The sequence below is a fragment of the Rhinopithecus roxellana genome, chromosome 6, assembly GCF_007565055.1.
Source record: "Rhinopithecus roxellana isolate Shanxi Qingling chromosome 6, ASM756505v1, whole genome shotgun sequence".
In the NCBI taxonomy this organism is placed as follows: Eukaryota; Metazoa; Chordata; class Mammalia; order Primates; family Cercopithecidae; genus Rhinopithecus; species Rhinopithecus roxellana.
Genome location: NC_044554.1, coordinates 63686215 through 63710442, shown reverse-complemented (window position 1 = coordinate 63710442; position 24228 = coordinate 63686215). Strand labels below are relative to the sequence as shown.

At 40.2% G+C, this 24228-nt stretch overlaps 1 protein-coding gene across 9 annotated transcripts in view; it reads left to right on the top strand.

The window, feature by feature from the left end:
• Window positions 1-24228, top strand: part of NRF1 (nuclear respiratory factor 1) — a 153006-nt gene that overhangs the window by 69760 nt on the left and 59018 nt on the right. For all 9 annotated transcript variants that reach the window (XM_010378768.2, XM_030931839.1, XM_010378769.2 and 6 more), the window contains one exon: window positions 12261-12401. In XM_010378768.2, the coding sequence (XP_010377070.1) occupies window positions 12261-12401 (141 nt within the window). The remainder of the gene's footprint in view (window positions 1-12260; window positions 12402-24228) is intronic.

Genomic DNA, 24228 nt, shown 5'->3' with positions numbered 1-24228 from the left:
CAGATTGCTTTATGCATATCAAAACAAAATGATCATTACTGTTTTTACTTCCTGTGTCAAGGTATTTTACCTGTGTCAAGGTATTTTACCTGCCCAGATGCAATGGGGAGCCAGGGGAAGTGGGGAGGGGAGGGGGAAACAAGGGGTTTTGTTTGTTAGGAAACAATGCAGGATTTTGTAAGAAAATTACTGATTTATATCAGAAACAAAATAGTAGATAATTCCAAGGTGTCGATTTCCTAAGGGAAACCTGGGGGGCATTTTATTGATTAGTTATTTGAGTTACATATTTGAAATCTCTTACATTTATCAAATAATTGATTTAATACTCTGCTGCAAATATAGAACTATATTTGAACATTTTGATTGTATAACTATCCAGAGCTAATTTTATAAAAATAGTCTTTTGCCCCCGCATACTTATATAATAGGAACTATTCCTTCTTGGGCCAAATTAACTTTGAATCAGTGGAGTAATGATCTGTCAAGATTTAAATTGCATTTTGTTTTTATTAGGATAAAATTTATTTGCTTAAAATGACATTTATTAGATGTCTCCCATATTGAATAAAGGCATTTTTTGAGTTCAGAATTAGTAATCAATTGATAGAAATTCTGTTTGTTGTATTTTTTTTTTTAAACACCATCTTCCCATCCCTGAAATGTTGTGGGTATTTCTTAACATTTTTGAGTTTTATTTTGAGTTTTTCCAAAAATTCCTGAAGCCCTACAGTGAGGATGTGTTAGGACTTTTCCTTAGAAGAATATAGTAGAAGGCTCCTACTTCAAAATGGTATCTGAGAAATAGCCTTTACTGTCACACTGTTGACAAACATGAAATCTGGGCATATCTTCTCTTCTTTAGTACCAAAAATCTTAAACAATACTACTGATAGTAGTAAAGATGATGCAATCTATGAAAAAGATTCATCTAGAAGACTCAGAAAAATACTTTAGAAAATTACTCACTACAAAAACATTTTTTTAAGTTTTGCAAAACTGTTGGAGTCCCTCATAGAATACAAGAAGATATAGACTCTGTTAAACAGGATACACTAGACTGAGATAAAAAACATTTTACCTTTGACTGCCATTGATAAATACAGGTTAGGAACTACAAGTACCAGTAAAATTAGAAGCAGAATATATCTTCCAGAGCACTGAAGAAAAAAAATGAAACCAAGTCTCTGTATAAAAGATAGAAACAAGGAAGGAAGTTTTAAAAACTAAAACACATAGTCTAGAACACAATAATACAAGTGAGGCCAGTTAATTCTGCTATAAAACATACATATAAATGGGTTAAACTGTTTTGTTAAGGGCATAGATGTTCTTTCAGGTTGGAACAACAATCCAAATCAAACCTGTCTCTATTCAGTGTATATGTCATACTCACAGCCACTCACAAATGTTAAAAGCAGCTGCAAGTAATAGAATCAAGAAAGTGAAAAGACAACACGCAGAATGGGAGAAATATTTGCAAATCATATGTCTCATAAAAAAACTTGTGTTGAGAATATACAAGGAATTCTTACAACTCAACAATAAAAAGCGGGCGGATCATGAGGTCAGAAGTTCAAGATCAGCCTGGCCAATATGGTGAAACCCCATCTCTACTAAAAATACAAAAAAAGCCAGGCGTGGTGGCACCTGCCTGTGGTCTCAGCCACTCGGGAGGCTGAGGCAGAAGAATCTCTTGAACCCGGGAGGCGGAGATTGCAGAGAGCCAAGATCGTGCCACTGCACTCCAGCCTGGGCAACAGAGCGAGACTCCATCTCAAAAAAAAAAAAAAACAAAAAGACAACCCAATTTAAAAATAGGCAAAAGGGCTGCACACAGTGGCTCACGCCTGTAATCCTAGCACTTTGGGAGGCCAAGGCAGGTAGAACCCTTGAGGTCAAGAGTTCAAGACCAGCCTGGCCAATATGGTGAAACCCCATCTCTACTAAAAATACAAAAATTAGCCAGATGTGGTTGTGGGCACCTGTAATGCCATCTACTCAGGAGGCTGAGGCAGGAAAATTTCTTGAACCCAGGAGCCAGAGGTTGCAGTGAGCCGAGATCACGTGCCACTGCACTCCAGCATGGGTAACTGAGCAAGACTCTGTCTCAAAAAATAATAAAAATAAAAATAGGCAAAAGATCTGAATAGATATTTCTTCAAAGAAGATATAGAAATGGTCAAAAAGCACATGAGAACTAATGATAAATAATTATCATTAATCATTATAGTCATTTATCATTAATAATCACATTTTGATTTTCATTTCCCTCATGACTATGATTATTAATCATTAGAAAATAAAAACCACAGTGAGATACCACTTCATAACCACAGGGATGACTATAATCAAAAAGACAACAATAAGTGTTGGTGAAGATTTGGAGAAAGAAAAGGCAAAATGATATGGCTGCTTTGGAAAACAGTTTGTCAGTCTCTCAAAATGTTACAAGTAGAGTTGCCATGTGACCTAGCAGTTCTATTCCTGAGTTATACCCAAGAGAACTGAAAACATATGTTCACACACAAACTTGTATCCAGTGTTTATAGCAGCATTATTTATAATTGTCAAAAAGTGGAAACAACTCAAATGTTCAGTCAGCTGATGAATGGATAAATAAAATGTGGTATATCCATAGAATGGAATATTATTCAGCAAGAAAAAGGGAAGAAGTACTGATACTATACTATAGCATGGATGAACCTTTAAAACATTGTTGTAACCAAAAGAACTCAGTCACAAAAGATCACATATTGTATGATTCTATTTATATGCAATGTCCAGGATAGATAAATCTTATTTATAGAGAGAGAGGGATTAATGGTTGCCAGAGACTGGGGAAGGGGAAGGGAGGAATGGAGAGTGACAGCCAGTGGGCATGAAGTTTCTTTTAGGGGGAATGAAATGCTCTAAAATTAGATTTTAGTGATAATTTTAGGACCCTACGAGTATGAAGTCTTACCCTTTAAATGGGTGAATTGTATGGTATGGCAAACTGAATAATGACCCCCCCCCAGAGATGTACAGGTCCCCATCCCTGGAACCTGTGACTATTACCTTATACAGCAAAAGTGCAGTTGTAATTAAGTTAAGGGTCTTGAGATGGGGAGATTATTCTCAATTATCCAGGTAGGCCCTAAATGTAATCACAAGTATCTTTATAAGAGGAAAACGAAGGGAGATTGGCATAGAAGTAGATGTGTTGGTGGAAGCAAGAGGTTGGATGCAAGGAGGGGGTCCAGAGCCAGTGATACAGGCTAGACAGAAGCTAGACAAGATAAAGAAACAATTCTCTCTTGGAGCTGCACCCTTAGAGCCTGCAGAAGGACCCGGCCCCGCCAACACCTTGACTTTTGCCAAGTGAAACCAAGAAAATAAATTTGTGTGGGTTTAAGCCACCTAGTTTGTGGTGATTTGTGGGAGCCATAGGAAACAAATACATATGGTGTGTGAACTGTGTATTAGTAAAGCTGTTACAAATGTTAAATGTAAAATAACAGGCAAAAGTTTGTCAGAAAAAAATAAATCATGGATCACAGCATTAATATCAGACAAAGCCTAATTGTCAAGGCAAAAAAGTATTAACTGACAACCAGGGGTCATTTAGTATTGATAAGAAGTATTTATTTATTAATTTATTTATTTAGAGACAGGGTCTTGCTCTGTTGCCCAGGTTAGAGTGTAGTGGCGCAATCTCGGCTCACTGCAACCTCCACCTCTTGGGTTCAAGTGATCCTCCCACCTCAGCCGCCTGAGTAGCTGGGACTACAGGCAGGTGCCACCACACCCAGCTAAAATAAGAAGTACATATTTATCATGAACCTTTATATTCTTCAAGTAACTTTAAAGCAAAACATGGGGCCAGTTGCAGTGGCTTATGCCTGTAATCCCAGCACTTGGAAGGCTGAGGTGGGAGGATTGCTTGAGGCCAGGAGTTGAAGACAAGCCCGGGCAACATAGTGGGACCTCGTCTCTACAAAAAATTAAAAAAAAAAAAAAAAAAAAAAAGCCAGGCATACTGGCCCACACTCAGCTACTTGGGAGGCTGAGGCAGTAGCCATGATGCTACTGCACTCCAGCCTGGGTGACAGAGTGAGACCCTGTCTCTCAATCAGTTAGTCAGTCGGTCCACCAGACATATACATACCATAGCATGTAGATCAAAAAGTTAGAAATGTAAGGAAAAAAGATAGTTAAAACCCACAATGGGGCTGGGCATGGTGGCACATATGTATAATCCCAGCACTTTGGGAACTGAGGTGGGAGGATTGGTTGAGGCCAGGAGTTTGAGACCAGCCCAGGCAACATAGTGAGACCTCATCTCTACAAAAAATTTAAAAAGTAGCCAGATGTGGTAGTACATGCTTATAATCTTAGCTTCTTGGGAGGCTGAGATGGGAAGATTGCTTGAGCCCAGAGGTCAAGTCTGCAGTGAGCTGTGATTGCACCACTGCACTCTAGCCTGGATGACAGAACAAGACCCTGTCCAAAAGAAAAACACACACATACACACACACACACACACACACACACACACACACAATGGTAGTAAAAGAATTTACTATCCTTGTCAGATCAACAAAGCAAAATATAAACAAGAACATAGAGATCTGAATAACAGATTTAATAAGGTTGACAGTCTAGGCAACATAGCGAGACCCCGTCTCTACAAAAAAAAAAAAAAAAATTGATTCAGGTGTAGTGGTGTGCACTTTTAGTCCCAGCTATTTGGGATGCTGAGGCAGGAGGATTACTTGAGCCTAGGAGTTCAAGGATGCAGTGAACTATGATTATTCCACTGTGCTCCAGCCTGGGTGACAGAGTGAGACAATGGCTCAAAAAACAAAAGAATAAAGGTGATACAATACATACAGAAGCATTGACACCTTTCAAGGGGATAATATACCATATTTGAAAAATCACATAAATGAATTATAAGAATTGACCGTTTATTATTACCAGGCCCCAAATAATTTTTTTTTTAAAACAGGATCTTGCTCTTTTGCCCAGGCTGGAGTACAGTGGTGCAGTCTCAGCTCACTGCAACCTCCACCTCACTAGTTCAAACAGTTCTTCTGCCTCAGCCTCCTGAGTAGCTGGCTAATTTTTATATTTTTAGTAGAGACAGGATTTTGCCATGTTGGCTGGGCTAGTGTTGAACTCCTCACCTCAAGTAATTCACCCGCCTTGGCCTCCCAAAGTGTTGGGATTACACGTGTGAGTCACCAGGCCCGGCCCCAAAGAATATTTTCTGATCATACTACAGAAAATTCAGAATTTTAGAATTTCAAAAGACAATAAAAAAATTGCAGTCACCTGGAATGTGTGTGTGTGTGTGTGTGTGTGTGTGTGTGTGTCTTGCTCTATTGCCCAGGCTAGAGTGCAATGGTGCAATTTCAGCTTACTGCAACCTCTGCCTCCCGGTTTCAAGTGATTCTGCCTACTTCAGCCTTCCAAGTAACTCGGATTACAGGTGCGTGCCACCACACCCGGCTAATTTTTATATTTTTAGTAGAGGCCCATGTTCACCATGTTGGTCAGGCTGGTCTCAAACTCCTGACTTCAGATTATCCACCTGCCTCGGCCTCCCAAAGTGCTGGGATTACAGGCATGAGCCACCACAACTGGCCGGAATTTTTTTTTTTTTTTTTTTTTAATTTAAGACGGAGTCTCGCTCTGTCGCCCGGGCTAGAGTGCGGTGGTGCGATCTTGGCTCACTGCAACCTTTGCCTCCCAGGTTCAAGCAATTCTCAGCCTCAGCCTCTCGAGTAGTTGGGATTACAGGCTCCTGCCACCATGCCCGGCTAATTTTTGTGTTTTTACTAGAGAGGGGGCTTCACCATGTTGGCCAGACTGCTCTCGAACTCCTAACCTCAGGTGATCCTCCTGCCTCAGCCTCCCAAAGTGCTGGGATTACAGGCGTGAGCCACCACGCTTGGCCGGAAATTTTTAAAAGAAAAATCTTAATTTACAGGTTATTTAGAAACAAAAATAATAATCAAAAATAAAAACTTAGAAGTTATTATCTAAACTGGTACTCAAAGGAATATTCATGATCTTATTTAAAAAGAAAAATATATACGAGAAATTTGGAAAAGAAAGAAACTTCATCTAGCTAAAGTAGGTGGAAAGAGAATAATAAAATAAGTCTAAGAAAAAAATAGAACAAATAAACATGTGAAAGAAATGAATGAGGGAACAAGAAAAGTAGACTTGTTAAATTCAAGAATTGGTTCTATAAAAAGTCTAATAAAACAAAAAAACTGCTACATGCTAATGAGGAAAAGGGAGAAGAAAACAAATATGTACCTTTAGAAACAAGATATCTATAGTTGCAGACAAGAAGAGATTGAAAATTGTAAGAAAAGGCTATTAATTCTGTTCTTGCAAGTTAAAAACTCAGCCAAGTGGATTAACCTAGTAAGAAAATAAAATAACCAAAACACATCCAAACCTCAGTAGAATAAGCATTAACCGAAAACCTCAATAGAGTAATAAACATATACAAAATTGGAAAAGTGTTAAAGAACTACATCCCTCCAAGAGACCCTAGGCCCCAATTATTTTGGTTGACTTCTGTTAAACATTTAAGGTACAAATAATTCCCTAATCTTATACCTTAGTCTTATTATGGTCATTTATTATTAATCAAATTTTGATTTTCATTTCCCTAATGATTAATGATATATAATCATAGTCTTTAGGGTGATGAACAACCGTGGGAGTTGCATGCAATGTGGAAGATATGTGGAAAGTAGTATAGTGAAAGCCACGTTGCTCATGTATTTACTTAGTCAACATATAACGATTTAACGCTATTGGATACAAGGTATGAGATAAGGATTCCATCTGAGTCCTTTGGGGTTTCAGGGTTCAAAACTGGGAATCCCAAAGGACTAAGGGGACATGAGAGCCCTGAACGGAGGCAGGAGAAGAAAGGAGGCAGACTCTGGGGCTGAAGAGAAAATAGGATGAAATCAGCGTAACTTCAGGGGCCACAGCCTGTGGCCTGGCTGGAAGCCAGATGTGCTTCACAGTCACAGGTCTGAGGCCAGCTCTTTGTTACATACCTCAGATGACAATATGTTTTTAGTCTCATAGGAGCTTGTAGAAAATTAAAAAAAAAAAAAAAATTTATGAGACCTTCCCAAAGACTCTTCCTTTATCCAGTCAAGCTGCAGGAATACAAAAAAATTACGGTATCTTGTCTGGGACTATTTTTGCAACCCAACCCAGTGACCATATAGCAAACATTTTGAAAATTAGCCAAGTGTGGTGGTGCACACCTGTGATCCCAGCTACTTGGGAGGCTGAGGTGGGAGGATCACTGGAGCTCAGGAATTTGAGGCTGCAGTGAACAAACCTGTGTGACAGATCAAGACCCTGTTTCAAAAAACAAAACAAAATAAAACTCTAATGGCTCCTGCAAATACCACAAACACCCTCCATCTCTGGTAATCATAAAATGTTTGTTAATGTGTTACCTGTATTTGTATATTTAAAATACTTTATAATATTTCAGCCTGGACAACATGTAAGAGCCTGTCTCATTTGTGTGTGTGTGTGTGTGTGTGTGTGTGTGTGTGTGTGTGTATAAAATAAGCAAAAGACCTGGTCCCTGTGCTCAGCAATGTCATGCACTGGTTGTGTATAGTGTATTCCAGAAATAACAGTATAAATGACACATATTTATTTATGTCAGTAGGAATTTAAAGGAGGAAGAGAATTATAGCAAGAATAATTGGGAAGTTTTTTCAGAGCAAGTGGGAATTGAACTGGTCCTAGAAAAATGGAAAATATTTGGGTAAGAAGCAGATTTATGTGGTGGCTCATGTCTGTAATCCCAGCACTTTGGGAGGCCTAGGTGGGTGGATCACTTGAGGTCAGGAGTTCGAGACCAACCTGGCCAACACATTGAAACCCCATCTCTACTAAAAGTATAAAAAAATAGCCAGGCATGGTGGTGGGCACCTGTAATCCCAATTCTCCTGAGGCAGGAGAATTGCTTGAACCCAGGAGATGGAGGTGGCAGTGAGCCGAGATCATGCCACTGCACTCCAGCCTGGGTAACAGAGCGGGACTCCATCTTTAAAAAAAAAAAAAGGTCTCTAGAAGTTTCAAAGAAAAGAACTTGCTAGATGCCAAGGTGAGTGACGAGGTTGGGCAGCTAAAGAAGGAAGAAAGTGAACAAAGTTGCTCAGTATAGGACTCCATGGAGGTTGTATGCTGGGAGCTTAAGAGGTGTCATTCACATAGTCTCCAGGATTAGGCAGGTACAACTGTTTCTGGTGGCTCTGGCAAAAGAGTATTGAAAAAACAAATAATTGGAAAGATTGAAATGCTGGCCAGAGAAACTTGGACTTCATCTTCTAAGAAGTGGGGAACTATAGCAGTTTCTTGAGAAAAAAAAAGATAAATGATAGTGATGTGGCTAAACATACCAGCTTTGGAGCTAGATAAAAATTTGTTTGTTTTTTGGCTATACTCCTTACTAGTTAATATGATTTGGGGAAAGTTACTTAAGTTTATTAAGGCTCAGTTTTCTTATTTGCAAAATGAGTATAATAATATTTTCCTTATAGAATTATGGTAAGGATTATTTGAGACAACACATGTAGTCCTTAGCACAAAGTAAGTGCTCAGTAAACGGTGTTTGATGATGATAATAAGTGTTTCCAAAATTTCAAACGGCAGTGGTATACAAGATGGGGGAAAGAGAGTGGTAACTGATTTTGATTTTAAGTGGATGTTTACCTTAGTTGTGAAACCAATTGACATATTGGTATGGAGTGACAAAGGCGTAAGCTGTGGTTTTTGCAATAGAAGGCATAAGTTGGAACACAAACCTGTATTTTATCTCATCTGTGACACCATTGATTATAAGATGTGCTGTTATTTGTGTACTATGAAGAAAGAAAAAACACTGATGGGTGTTTACACAGTGCTATCACTTAGAGTTTTTATTTTCTACTCATTGAAAGAGCTCTTTCTTAGACATACCTTTTAATCATATATCATTTTTGTGTGTATATAAAAAGGAAAATATAAGTGAAATAAGGTATTCCTAAAACTTCTTCACATTCAGAGTCCAACCCTTTTGAATTACTTCTTGTTTCAGTCATCATTATCTGTGTTTTTTCATGTAATATTGTCCTCTGTGGCATCATGAAAACGGGCAATGCTGTATTTCTTTTAAAAGTGCTCTTTTATTGTCTCTGATTTCCCGCCCCCACAAGCAGCAACAGGTTTGATGCAAGTACATTTTTTTTTTTTTTTTTTTTGAGACAGAGTCTCGCCCTGTCACCCAAACTGGAGTGCAGTGGTACAGTCTCAGCTCACTGCAACCTCTCCCTCCCGGGTTCAAGCAATTCTCCTACCTCAGCCTCCCAAGTAGCTGGGATTATAGGCACCCACCACCACACCCAGCTAATTTTTGTATTTTTAGTATAGACAGGGTTTCACCATGTTGGTCAGGCTGGTCTTGAACTCCTGACCTCAGGTGATCTGCCCGCCTCAGCCTCCCAAAGTGTTGGGATTACAGGCGTGAGCCACCGCGCCTGGCAGTGCTTCTTGATCTTACCAGAAGTTGTCATTGGGAAGGTTATAGACAACGGTCAAGACTCACATTCTCTTCTCAAATGGTGCTAAATGATTTGTTGAGTAAAAAGGCCAGGGATAGCAAACATGTTCACATGGCTGCAGGCAGTGACAGCTATGCCCTGTTGTTGCCTTGTCCATAGCAATTTTAAGATGTATCCCAATTTCAGAAGACTGATAAATATCAAAGAAAAATGCAACTCAGAATTGATAGATCAGATAGAATTAAAACACGAGGTGAGTAATTCTGAGAAAGTTACTTAACTTTAGTAAGCAAGCTTAGATAGAAATGCTTTGGTTATACCTGAAGTTGTTTTGTTGCAAATTACTTAGGGATGCTCTACCGGCACTAAAAAACAAACAAACAAACAAAAACAAGATATTTTAAAAGAATTATATAGCACTGACTCATAAACTGACTCATAAAAATGGCTGAAATTGTTTGAAACTGGCTAATAAAGAAGTAATAACCTAATGATTTTCCATTTTTGAATGCCAGGTGTTTCTAAAAGCCAGATGAAGTTTGTTTTTATTTTAAAATTATTACTTATTTATTTTTGAGACAAGGTCTGGCTCTGTCACCCAGGCTGGAGTGGCACGATCTCGGCTCACTGCAACCTCCACTTCCTGGGCTCAAGCCATCCTCCTACCTCAGCCTCCTGAGTAGCTGGGACCACAGACATGCACTACCATGCCCGGCTAATTTTTGTATTTTTAGTGGAGACAGGGTCTCACCATGTTGCCTAGGCTGGTCTTAAACTCCTGGGCTCAAGGGATCTGCCTGCCTCAACCTCCCAATGTGCTGGGATTACAGGTGTGAGCCACCGCACACAGCCTGTTTTTCTAAAATGATCATTCTTCCTATTGGCTTATACCTAATATAAGGATTTAACCTTATAAACCTTGAAGTTCTAAGACCAGAAGGTAGGTGTGTTAGTCCGTTTTCACACTGCTATAAAGAACTAACTGTGACTGGGTAATTTATAAATAAAAGAGGTTTAATTGACTTATAGTTCCACATGGCTAGGGAGGCTTCAGGAAACTTAATCATGGCAGAAGGGGAAGCAAGGCACGTCTTATATGGTGCCAGGAGAGAGAGAGAACAGAGAGACAGGTGCAGGGAGGGAATGCCAGGGGAACTGCCAAACACTTTTAAACCATCAGCTCTTGTGAGAACTCACGATCACGAGAACAACATGGGAGAAACTGCCTCCATGATCCAGTCACCTCCCACCAGGTCCCTCCCTCAACATGTAGGGATAACAATCGAGATGAAATTGGGGTGGGGACACAGAGCCAAACCATATCACTAGGCTCGTAAGATTCATTTTTGTGTGTGTGTAAGTAGGCAGCATAAATACTGTCTAGAATACAGAAACATAGCAGAAAATATAATCCTGTAAAGTTGCTGTGGCAACATCAGCTGCTTATGTTGCAATAAATATAATGGCAATACTTTTTGAAACTTTATTTTTTATTAGAGACCAGGATACAACTGCATCTCTGGAAAGATAATGAGTCTGCCAGTTTGTGCTATTTTTCTCTGATCCCCTTAGTTATTGACCTACTTGGAGGATTCTTCAGCTGCAGAAGTTGCACTATGTAGCGAATAATAATATTTATTTTTCCAGATGCTTGGGGTAGAGTATGGGAATTTTTCTTTTTTAATCCACATAACGAGATATTTATAAGGAAGTGTGTAGAGTCCAGCCCACTCAGCAGACAACCCAGGATTCAAACATTGTTGGAACTTCTAGACAAACCTCATTTTCTCTTCCATTTTTTCCCCTAAAATAGTGCCATTATATTGATAGAGCCCATTATATTGGTGGTTGGAGGACCCAGTGTCTGTCCACCCTTTCTGTTCATGATAGAAAAATGTGTGCATGTCCAGTGTGTTACTGTTAAGTTGAGACATTTCACTGGCAGTGGTGGGAATGCAGACAACAAACAACAATATCTGGTTCCGACCTGGGCTAGAGCTAAAGGCGTCATGGGTTGGAGGTTCACTTCTGTCACCAAGCCCTACCAGAAGCAAGGGAGATTTGACCTAGGGGGCTCCCTCTGGCCCGGGCCTTACCAATAGTGGCACTCAGCTACAACATACACCTATCGGTTTTGTTTTTTTTTTCTCTAATTCTTTTCAGTTCAGTCTCTTGTATGCTTGAATCTCCTGTCTGTTTGGTAGTCTGACTTTGCAGGAATGTAGCAGCAATTTTGAACAAATTGGTTACTTTGAGTTTTAGAAATGTAAGTCCTTGAAGATCTTGAAAATGATTTTGGTGATGAGCTGCCACAGCTAGTTGTTCATCCATTGGCCTGGGAAATGCAGAACCATGAATACCATGCCTGTTAGACCTGGAACAGGCGATGGCACCCTCATTGAGAAAATGTGATTTTAACTGAGAAGCAGTATTTCTGGAAAATTTTTCCACTGGCTCTTTTCTATTGTTGTTACCTGTAATTTCATCATCTTTTCATTTAATTCTGTTCAGTATGTTGTCTTTGGGACCAGTGGGTATTTTTATTTGCTTGTAAAAGTGTTCTTAGAGCTATGCTATGACTCAGGAAGGCCAGCCCCACCCACTCTCTTGTTGCTTGGCACCAATCCTCCCTGGTTGTTGGGCATCTTGTTTACTTCTGCCCTTAATTCCCTGCAGGTGCGTAAGTACAAGAGCATGATCCTGGAAGACCTGGAGTCTGCTCTGGCAGAACACGCCCCTGCGCCACAGGAGGTTAACTCAGAACTGCCGCCTCTCACCATCGACGGAATTCCAGTCTCTGTGGACAAAATGACCCAGGTAAGGGGTGGGAGGTGAGGAAGAGACTCAGAGGCAAGTGGCACAGGTGTGGGCGGGCCTCTGATCACTTTTCTGCATTTTGTCCTCAGTGATCTGACCAGGGAGTGAGATGCAGACTGGAGTCTGGTAGTGAAACAGTAGCAGCCTTGGAAAAGACATTGTAGTGCCAGAAGAGTGCTCCCAACCAAGGGCATGGCTGTGGTGTCCTCTTTCTTCTGGCAGTTTTTTTTTCCCTTTCACTTGGTCCTTTGGGTTGGATTTAAAAAAAAAAAAAAAAAAAAAAAAAACTTTTAGCTTGGGGTTGTTCTGAACAAAAGAACATTAGGAGTTTGATGAATCACAATCAAGGTAGCCAAGTAAACTTTTAGCCCTCTGGCTGCTCGGCTCCTCTTTCAATGTAAATCCTGAATACCTCCATGATGATTACTAAGTACAGCTCCCTTCCACAGGAAATAAGAATGTAAAACCCAGAATGACAGTCTTCTGAGTCGTTGATTTCCTCTTCCTTTTTAAAATTTTTGTTTAATTTTTTTTAATTTTATGATTTCTAAAGATGAGGGTCTCACTGTGTTGCCCAGGCTGATCTCAATCTCCTAGGCTCGAGCGATCCTCCTGCCTCAGCCTCCCAAAGTACTGGGATTATAGGTGTGAGCTGCTGTGCCAGCCTGATTTCCTCTTCCTTTAAGAAGGGAAGTCAAAATGTACTTAGCCTGATAAATCAGCATACCTCAGTAATTTTTATGAGATTATCCCTTTTATATATTTTTAGTTTAGCTTGATCAAAATCAAACACCTTTTTAACATATTTTCCCATCCTATTTCTTTTTTTTTTGAGCTGGAGTCTCGATCTGTAGCCCAGGCTGGAGTGCAGTGATGCGATCTTGGCTTACACTGCACTTGGCTCACTGCAACCTCCGCCTCCCGGGTTCAAGAGGTTCTCATGCCTCCGAGTAGCTGTGATTACAGGTGTGCGCTACCACACCTGGCTAATTTTTGTTTTTTTAGTAGAGATGGGATTTTGCCATGTTGGCCAGGATGGTCACAAACTCCTGACCTCACGTGATCCCCCTCCTCGGCCTCCCAAAGTGCTGGGATTACAGGCGTGAACCACCACGCCCAACCTACCCTGTTTCTTTATTAATTTACTTCTCTCTTGCTAAATCCACTTGTCAGGTTTTTTTCCTTATCTTACTAAGTCTTCAGCACCTTTTGACACAGTTGATTACTCCTTAAAGCATCTTCTCTCTGTCTCTTGACTGCACCCTCTTCTGAAGATCCTCATCCCTCACTAGGTGCTCCTCTCATCCCTTCTGGGGCCCCTCTTCCTCTTCTCACCTGATCATCGATATGCTGTTTTCACCCAGCTTATGTTCACTGTTAGATGTCTGGTCCTCACATGCCCCAAACAGAACCTTTGGTTGTTCCTACTCTGCACGCCACATCTGTTCCTCTCTAAGTGTTCCCCGTATCAGTTAATGGAACTGCTGTCCATCTGGTTGCTCAAGTCCCAGCATGGAAGTAATCCTGATTTCCCTGTTTTGCCCTCTCCCTCCACAGTCCCCTGCCACCCTCCACATCTAATTCAGCAGCAGGTCATGTCAGTTCACCTCTGAAATGTACTCTGACTCTGGCCATTCATCTCACTTCCCATCAGCACCCAAGTCCAAGCCTTTAGCATCTCTTGTATAGCCTATCCACTGTGGTCTGCTGCAGTCCATTCTCCACGTAGCCATCCTAGTAGTTTTTTAAAAAACTTACATCGTGCAGGGCATTGTAGCTCATGCCTGTAATCAAGAGGAGGATCCCTTGAGTCCAGGAGTTCGAGATCAGCCTGGGCAGCAGGCTGGAATTTTTTTTCTTTTTTTTTGTCTCTACAAAAAATACAAAAATTAGCCAGGGCATGGTGGTGTGTGCCTGTAGTCTCAAATACTTGGAAGGCTGAGGTGGGAGGATCGTTTGGGCCTGGGAGGTTGAGGCTGCAGTGACCCAAGATTGTGCCACTGCACTCTAGCCTGGGCGACAGAGCGAGATCCTGCCTCAAATAAATGAGTGAATGAATGAGTGAATAAATTTATTTATTTATTTAATTCAGGCCATATCACTTCCTTGTTTAAGCCCTTTAATGGTTTTCCACTATTCCTAGAATCAAATTCAGACTGTGCCGTGGCCTTGAAGGCCCTTTGTAATCTGGCCTCTTCTGCCTCATCTTCTTCCCCTCAGTCACTGGGCTCCGGCCACTCTAACCCTCTTTTCCTCAAACACCCTGCATCCATTCTTTTGCTTTCGCTATTCCCTTTGCCTGAATATTGTTCTGCCAGATGATTGCATGATGGACTTTATCTTATTCAAAGTCTAGCTCAAATATCACCTCCTGAGACAAGCCTTTCTTGATTATCCCACCTAAATGAAGCTTTCTTCTCCCCACCAAGCCACTAATACATCCTCTGTGTTCTTGTCTGTGTAACACTTGTTACTACCTGAAATATTCTCATTTGTTAACTTGTATACTTATTTGTGGTCTCCCCAGCTAGAATTTGAGGAATTTAGTTTCTGTCGTTTACTTCTGTTCAGTATAGCTGCTCAGCCTCTGAAATAACATGTCATCTAAATAATAGTATCTGTTCAGTAAATGACTTCAGGGTTAGAGTAAAAATGAGTTAAGTGTAATGGTGGGGAACAGGATCGCAAGTCCCCTGGGCAGGTGTTGACTCAGTGCAGACTCTGATGCTGCTGCTCAGGGGTGGCACTTTTATTTTTTATTCCATCTGAACCAGCAACTTGGTCTGAAGTAATACTACATTTTATAAATATAAACCTAAATAGTGATCTTTTGATTGTTGGATTCATAGCCCTTTCTGTGGACACTGGAAGGATCTCTAAATAATGGTTCAGAAAGGAAAGCATTATCTAAACCAAGCTTGCCCAACCCACATCCCGCAAGACGCACGCGACCCAGGATGGCTTTGAATGTGGCCCAACACAAATTTGTAAACTCTCTTAAAACAGTATGAGATTTTTTGGCGATTTTTTTTTTCTTTAGCTCATCAGCTATTATTGTTAGTGTATTTTATGTGTGGCCTCAGATAATTCTTCCTCTGATGTGGCCCAGGAAAGCCAAAAGATTGGACACTCCTGATCTAAACTTTTCTTTACTGTCTTTTAACAGTTTCTGTTATTCTGTTTCTAGAGGCATTCTGACTGGTTCAAGTAAAGAAAACATAAAGTGAATTATTTTTATCTGGTTGATGTAAAGAATCTACTCTGTCTCAGATGTAAAGCACATCTAAAACTGCCTAAGCCTTTGGTTTCGAATGCTGTGTTAGGTTCACTCCTCTCCTGTGATGGGCATTTGCTATTCTTTGTCACATTTAGTGTGCTAGGGTAAAACAGTCTGAGGTTTTGATTATATTAAATCATCGTGGATACTGGTTTTCATGAAAATTGGCTAGTGGCCGCAGAAGTCAACAAACAGTTTAGTTATTATCATTTTGGAGGTAAGACATTTGAAAGTGTTTTTTTTGATTTTTGTCAAAACCACACTTGGTAGAGCTTGGAGTGCAGGTGAATGAGGAGCTGGATCTCAGTTGTCAAACGCATAGATGCTTTGCTGGAGGTGCACATTTTCTCTATCATATGCTCCCTCCTTCCCCTTCTTACCAAAGATGATGACTAAAAAGTCAAACATAACAAATAAAATAAAATAAACAAATGAGGAGGAAGAGGGAGCAGGATGATGAAAAACCCAGCTCCCAACTGAATGGGAATTTCCAAGTATTTGGATCCTGGCATTTTCCCCCCTCAACGTTTTATTGTTGTTTGTTTTCCTCAAATACTTTTTTCTTATTCTGAGCTAAATAGCTAGCGCTCTCTCTCTGTCTTTTTTTTTTTTTCTGAGACGGAGTCTCACTCTGTTGCCCAGGCTGGAGTGCAATGGCATGATCTCAGCTCCCTGCAACCTCCGCATCCCGGGTTGAAGCAATTATCCCACCTCAGCCTCCTGAGTAGCTGGGACTACAGGCGTGCACCACCATGCCTGCCTAATTTTTTTGTATTTTTAGTAGAGATGGGGTTTCACCACGTTGGCCAGACTGCTCTCCAACTCCTGACCTCAAGTGATCTGCCCGTCTTGGCCTCCCAAAGTGCTGGGATTACAGGCATGAGCCACTGTGCCTGGCCAATAGCTCTCTTTTATAATTGATCCTAAAGACTTTCACTATTAATGGGAGTAAAAAAGGAGGGTTTTATTTCCACCCAAACCTAGATAGGCAAGGGTATGGGACTACAAGCAGTCTAATGCACTCTTAGTCGAATGCAGATTGGTACACTTTCTCTAGAGGGCAGGTTGGCGTTGGCAATGCATATCAAAGTCTAAAAGGTGTATATCATGCCCTCCAATTAAACACAGATGCACATTGTTTATTACAGCATGTCTACAATAGGAAAATTGGGAACAATGTGATTGGTTAAATTACGATAGTGTTTAGAATTCATATAGGAAGACGAGCAGCATAGCCGAAAAGAGATGATACAGTGAACTATTAGACACTAAAAATGATGATTTGCTCTTTATTGCAGTAGAATAATATTTGTGGTATGTTAAATTAAAAAAATTGTAAAGTAGCATTTTTTTATATACTGTAATTTGAAGAGTTTAGGGCTTTATTTTTCTGTTTCTTTTGGGAGATTTAAAAAAAATTCTGGGAACACAGAACTGAGCTGATTTATCTCATTTTCTGTAACATTAACATAAAATGTGCCCACCTCTGTGTGTGTAGAACTTTGGAGGGATGCACATATTAACACTGGGCACAGTGGCTCACGTCTGTAATCGCAGCACTTTGGGAGGCTGAGGCAGGTGGATCACCTGAGGTCAGGAAAGCAGCCTGGCCAACATGGTGAAACCCTGTCTCTACTAAAGATACAAAAATCAGCCGGGTGTGTTGTCACGCCCCTGTAATCCAGCTACTCGGGAGGCTGAGGCAGGAGAATCGCTTGAACCTGGAGGTGGAGGTTACACTGAGCCCAGATCATGCCACTGCACTCCAGCCTGGTTGACAGAGCAAGACTCCGTCTCAAAAAAAAAACTGATTGTAAAGTAACATTTCTTATATACTGTAATTTGAGGGATTTAGGGCTTTATTTTTCTCTTTCTTTTGGGAGTTTTTTTTTTTTTTTTTTTTTAATTCCAGGAACACAGAATTGAGCTGATTTATCTCATTTTCTAAAACATTAACATAAAATGTACCCGCCTCTGTGTGTATAGAACTTGGAGGGATGCACATTAAAATATTAACACTAATTATCTACGCATGGTGGCATTATAGGTGATTTTCATTTTATCTAAATAAGCATGAATTGCTTTTATAATAGAAATACAAAAAACTATTTTCCTATTTTATATTAAACCTGAATTTTTTAAGTGCAAAGTTAGGCCAAGCGCAGTGGCTCACACCTGTAATCCCAGCACTTTGGGAGGCTGAGGTGGGTGGATCACCTGAGGTCAGGAGTTCGAGACCAACCTGACCAACATGGAGAAACCCCGTCTCAACTAAAAAAATTAATAAATACAAAATTAGCCAGGCTTAGTGGTGCATGCCTGTAATCCCAGCTACTCGGGAGGCTGAGGCAGGAGAATCACTTGAACCTGGAAGGCGGAGGTTGCGGTGAGCTGAGATCGCACCATTGCACTCCAGCCTAGGGCAACAAGAGCGAAACTCCGTCTCAAAAAAAATATAAATAAATAAATAAAGTGCAAAGTTTGATAATGTTTCTGCTTTGTTTTGCCCAAAGATTACTTTTATTTAATAAGTTAGCATGAAGATGTCAACATCTCTCTTTTCCCCCCCCTTATTTTCCTCTTAAATAGATACTTTGTGTTGGAAGGCACACTACTAAGTTCTTTACAGGGACATCTCATTTAATCCACCTTTGTGTGTGTGTGTATGTGTGTCTTAAAAGTTCTTATTTTATAGTCAAGGAAGCAGAGCTCAGATATGGTTTATAGCCATTAAGAACAAGTACATTTTACTGGATATTAATTCTAGATTTCAGAACATATGAGTAATTTATGACTTCCTTGAAGTGATAAAATTCTAGAACTATCAAACTGGACTGTAATAGAGATAGACTTGGGTTAACCAGACAGCTCTATTATCATCTTATCTGCACTTGATGGTATAGAGATGACTTGATATTGATGACCCTAACTTACAAATCTATATAGGATCCTAAGATACATTCTGAATCGTCTAAAGAGAGTAAATTATATTCAATATTGTTCTAATATTATGCATTGCATTATTTTGTATCTTTACAAATGAGAAAGTTAGCATGATTTATTGGAAAGAATACTAACTCAGAGTCAGAAGATCTATTTTCTAGTCTCAATTCTACTACATATAACCATGGTTCTCACTTTCATCTGATGAAATACATGCCCTCCTACCTTAAGGAGTCAGAGGAAGAAAAATAAAATTTGGTGTAGGAAAATGTTTGGAAAACTAAAGCATCACACCAAGGTATTATTACTAATTATTAATGGCAATTATATGTATTGCCTATATTCATTTTTGAATAACCTGAACATACCATCTCTCAGCCATGCTTTATTAGAGAAAGTTCATGAGCCAAGAATTTTAATTTTTCTCAGCAGTTAAGTGGGACAATACAGGTGGCTTTTTTTTTCTTTTCCCTGGCGTCTACGAAAACAAAGTATTTTTCAGATTGAAAATTTAGGCATAAATAGAAAATGAAATGTATGAAGCAAGCTAGTGACAAATAGAACTTAGGGCTACATTCATATTGCCAGTGCTTTTTAAAAAATCTTTTTTGTATAAAACTGTATTGTGTTCATTATTCACATTGACTCTTTCAGCCAGTCTGCACTAAACATTTACTTTTTCTTTTTTTCTTTTCTTTTTTTTTTTTTTTTTTTTTGAGACAGTCTCACTCTGTTGCCCAGGCTGGAGTGAAATGGTGCGATCTCGGCTCACTGCAGCCTCCACCTCCTGGGTTCAAGTGATTCTCCTGCCTCAGCCTCCCCAGTAGCTTGGATTACAGGCGCACGCCACCACGCTAGGTTAATTTTTTGTATTTTTAGTAGAGACGGGATTTCACCATGTCAGGCTGGTCTCGAACTCCTGAGCTCGAGCAATCTGCCCGCCTTGGCCTTCCAAAGTTTTAGGATTACAGGTGTGAGCCACCGCACCCAGCCAACATTTACTTTTTAAGAAAATTTTTTACTTGCCCCAAAACTCTCAAAATTGTCTCCTACACAGATAAAAATTGCACATAACGATGTCTGAAGTTCTGTGAGAACTAAATGCTCTGTTCTTTTAGGAAGCAGCTCTCTTGGTTTTTGGCTTTTGGCTTTTTTGTTTCGTTGAAAGTATGATTCTTTATTAGTAAACAGGACGTTTTACCTGAAAAGTTTCTGTTTTTACTATTATGACTATAGTAAGATTTTTAGTCTCTTGTTTTGGTGCCATGAGTTGGAATAGTCCTTATTTTGGCGGGGGCGGGGTGGGAGGTGGGTGTGCGTGTTAGAATACTACATATCTCTGTAGTATTTTTAGTAATTAAAATGAAAATTTGGATTTCGAGGCACCTTTAAGAATAGTGGCTGGAACTTACTCTATACTTATTCCATATCTGTTTAGAATTGGAGGAGGTTGAGATAAAGCTTAGCAAAAGAGATCCTTAGTTTGGGGTAGGTTCTGCAACCCTAGAATTCATTTACAGTGAAGTCTCCTTTTTCAGATTTTGAAAGTCAGGTTAGCAAATTTGTTTTAGGATACTACAGACCAGGTCCTAGTGGATGGGCTAAGTCATTGCCTCTCAAACTTCAGAGTGTGCAGCAGTCACCTGAGAAGTCGTGTTCAAATGCAGATTAGGAATCAGTAGGTCTGGAATGGGCCTGAGGTTCTGCCTTGCTGGTGAGCCCCCAGGTGATGTCAATGCTGCTGTTTCTCAGACTATGCTTTGAGTTCAAGGAATTGCGTAGCTTCTTGCAGAGTCTTTAAGCAATAATTATGATTTTGCTAGTGGAAAATCAATTCTGCTCTTTACCAGACGTGGGTCCTATAGGCTTCTCTTGTTCTTGGGAGGTGGTAAATCTCTTTGGAATCTGTATTGGAAGACATCCAGGCATATATTATAATTCCAGAAGAAGCATCACTGGAAAGACCTGGGCAGTATTATTGATTAAAATCCACTCTTCTTTCCCTTCTCCCTTCCCTCACCTTCCTTGAACTTACTGCCCTCCTCTTACTGTTACTGGGGCAATCTTTATTGCTTTAATATTCCCGTGGCTTGATGATGCAACAGGATAGTAATTTATAGCAGTTTCAGGTAAACCTTCTGAAATGTTCAGCACAGTGCTTGCTTCATTAGGAAGGAGTTATTCACAAGGCTTTGGAGATATTTTACTTAGAAAACAGCCAGTCAGTTATCTGCTTAGGTTTTTTGAGAGTTTTGTTCTGTTTTGAAAAAAAATAGGTCTCACCTCTTCTACCCAAAAAGTAGAAAACATTATGCTAATTGAAATAAGCGGGACACAGAAGGAAAATATTGGGTGATTCTGCTTATATGAGGTATCTAGAGTGGGCAAAATGATAAAGATAAAAAATAGAAGTGGCTGGACACAATGGCTCACGCCTAATACCGACACTTTAGAAGGCCAAGGCAAGTGGATCACTTGAGGTCTGGAGTTCGAGACCAGCCTGGCCAACATGGTGAAACCCTGTCTCTACTAAAAATTTTTTTGTATTGTTTACAAAAAATTAGCTGGGTATGGTGGCAGGTGCCTGCAATCCTAGCTACTGGGAACGCTGAGGCAGGAGAATCGCTTGAACCCGGGAGGTGGAGGTTATAGTGAGCCGAGATTGCGCCACTGCACTCCAGCCTGGGTGACAGAGACACCATCTCAAAAAAATAAAAAAAAAGAAAGAAAGAAAGAAAGAAAGAAAGAAAATATAAGTTACCAGGGACTATGGGGAGGTAGAAGTCAGGAGTTATTGTTTTAATGGACACAGAATTTGTTTGAGATGATGCTTTAAAAGTTCTAGAAATAGGCCAGGCACGGCGGCTTACACCTGTAATCCCAGCACTTTGGGAGGCCAAGGCAGGCAGATCACGAGGTCTGGAGTTTGAGACCTGCCTGGCCAACATAGTGAAACCCCGTCTCGGCCGGGCGCGGTGGCTCAAGCCTGTAATCCCAGCACTTTGGGAGGCTGAGACGGGCGGATCACGAGGTCAGGAGATCGAGACCATCCTGGCTAACACGGTGAAACCCCGTCTCTACTTAAAAATACAAAAAAAAAAAAACTAGCCGGGCAAGGTGGCGGGCGCCTGTAGTCCCAGCTACTCCGGTGGCTGAGGCAGGAGAATGGCGTGAACCCGGGAGGCGGAGCTTGCAGTGAGCTGAGATCCGGCCACTGCACTCCAGCCCCGGCGACAGAGTGAGACTCTGTCTCAAAAAAAAAAAAGTTCTAGAAATAATGATGATGGTTATACAACATTGTGAACATATTTAGTACCACTAAATGGTACATGTTAAAATAATAAATGTTATGTGTATTTTGCCATTGTTTAAAAAAATTTTTTTTGAAAAGAAGGACTGGATAAAAAGTATTTTAGTTTGGGTTCTCAAAATTGGCTGCATAATAGAATCACCTAGGGAACTTAAAATCCTAGTGCCCAGGCCACACTCCAGACCAATTAAGTCACAGCCTTCAGGGATGGGATCCAGGCATCTGCAGTGTTTAAACTCTCCAAGTGATTCCAGTGTGCAGGCAACTTTGAAAACCACTATGGTGGCTCACAATTCCAAACTGCTTCTCCAGAATTTACTGGCAAAGCAAGCTCTTCTTACTGTCTGAAATTATCATAAAATGTTTACGTATACGATGTCTTGTCATGTTTAGTAGGCATGATGACATTAAGAGAATTTATGTGGGCCAGATGTGGTGGCTCTTGCTTGTAATCCCAGCACTTTGGGAGGTCGAGGCAGGAGGATGGTTTGAGGCCAGGAGTTTTGAGACCAACCTGGGCAACACAGCAAGACCTCATCTCTACTAAAAATTTAAAAATTAGCTAGGCATGGTGGTGCATCCATAGTCCCACCTACTCAGGAGGCTGAGGTGGGAGGATCACTTGAGCCCAGGAGTTCAGGGCTGCAGTGAGTCATGATCACGCCACTGCACTTCAGCCTGAGCAAAAGAGCGAGACCCTGTCTCAAAAAAGAAAGGAAAAGAAAGAGAGAATATATACGTAACAAATAAAAACACTGGTTGTGTTCTTAAATGTAACATAGCATATTTCGAGTAAAGAATAAGGGTATATTCAGAAATACTAAAGAGAAGAAACTAGCCATATAAATTACTTACATAGGATACAACTGGACTAAGGAAATATTTGCAATTTATATGACAGAATTAATATCCAGAGCAGATTAATATTTTCTTCATATTCATAAGAAAAAGATAATTAGAAAAATAAGCAAACATTATAAGCAGTTCACAGAAAGGAAAAATAACCAGTAAACATATAAAAAGATTGTCAACTCACTAGTAATGGAAATTAAGAAACCATTTCCCCCATGTCAGATGAGCCAAAATAAGAAAACTTGATGGTAAGGCTGGGTGCAGTGGCTCATGCCTGTATCCTAGCACTTTGGGAGGCTGAGGAGGGTGGATCACTTGAGGTCAGGAGTTCAAGACCAGCCTGGCCAACATGGTGAAACCCCATCTCTACTAAAAATACAAAACAATTAGCCAGCCATGGTAGCGCACGCCTGTAGTCCCAGCTACAGGTTGAGGCAGGAGGTTCACTTGAACCCGGGAGGCGGAGGTTGCAGTGAGCTGAGATCGCACCATTGCACTCCAGCCTGGGTGATGGAGTGAGACTGTCTCAAGAAAAATTTAAAAAGAGAGAGAAAACTTGGTAATAAAATGTGGAAGAGGTAATAAAATGTGGAAGAGCATGAATGGGTATTGTCTAGTACTCTTAGTGACAGTGGAATTGGCAAAGTCTTTCTGGAGGACAATTTGGCAGTGTATTAAAATGTTAAATTCTGAATTCAGAATTCAGAAAAGTGGAATTGCTGGTTAAAGGGTATATGGATTTAACATTTTCTGCTGAGTTTTCTGTGCACAAAGAAGCATGTACAAGCACTGTACAGCAAGAGAAACTGTAAGCAATCTAAATGTTTATCAATAGGGGGATAGCTAAATAAAATGGAAATTCTATACCATGGATACTAGGCAACTGTTTTTAAAAATTATTCTAGTTGCACTACCATGAGAAGATCTCTATGACAAAATGTTGAGTGGAAAAAACAAGTTATAAAATAGTGTACAAACACAAAAATACATTTGTGTTTTTCTTTAATCACATAAAACTGCCTTTCTAGCATGTATTTGTGTAAATGTATAGAATCTGGCCTAGAAGGAAGGCTGTTCATCAAACTCATGCCTCTGGACAGGAGACTGGATTGAGGGAGAATAGATGGCAAAGGGGACTTTGACTTTATCTATATTATTTACATTTTTGTACAGAAGAGTACAACAAGCATAAGGTAACAGAAACTAACCAACCTGTCTCCTTCAAAGAGAAAGTAGGACTTTAAGAGCATTTTGATTAATGAGAGGGAGAAAGTTTGGTAGGTTGAGGGTGCCGAGATACAGAAGCAGAAGTGTTGACTTGAGAGAGGAGTCTAAATGAGTGCCTTCATTGGCTGGCCTTCAAATTCACTAATTCTGAAGTTACGTTGATCTTTTCTCCAAACTTGCTCTTCTTGTGTTTTCTATGGGAATATGTTTTTAGGGGA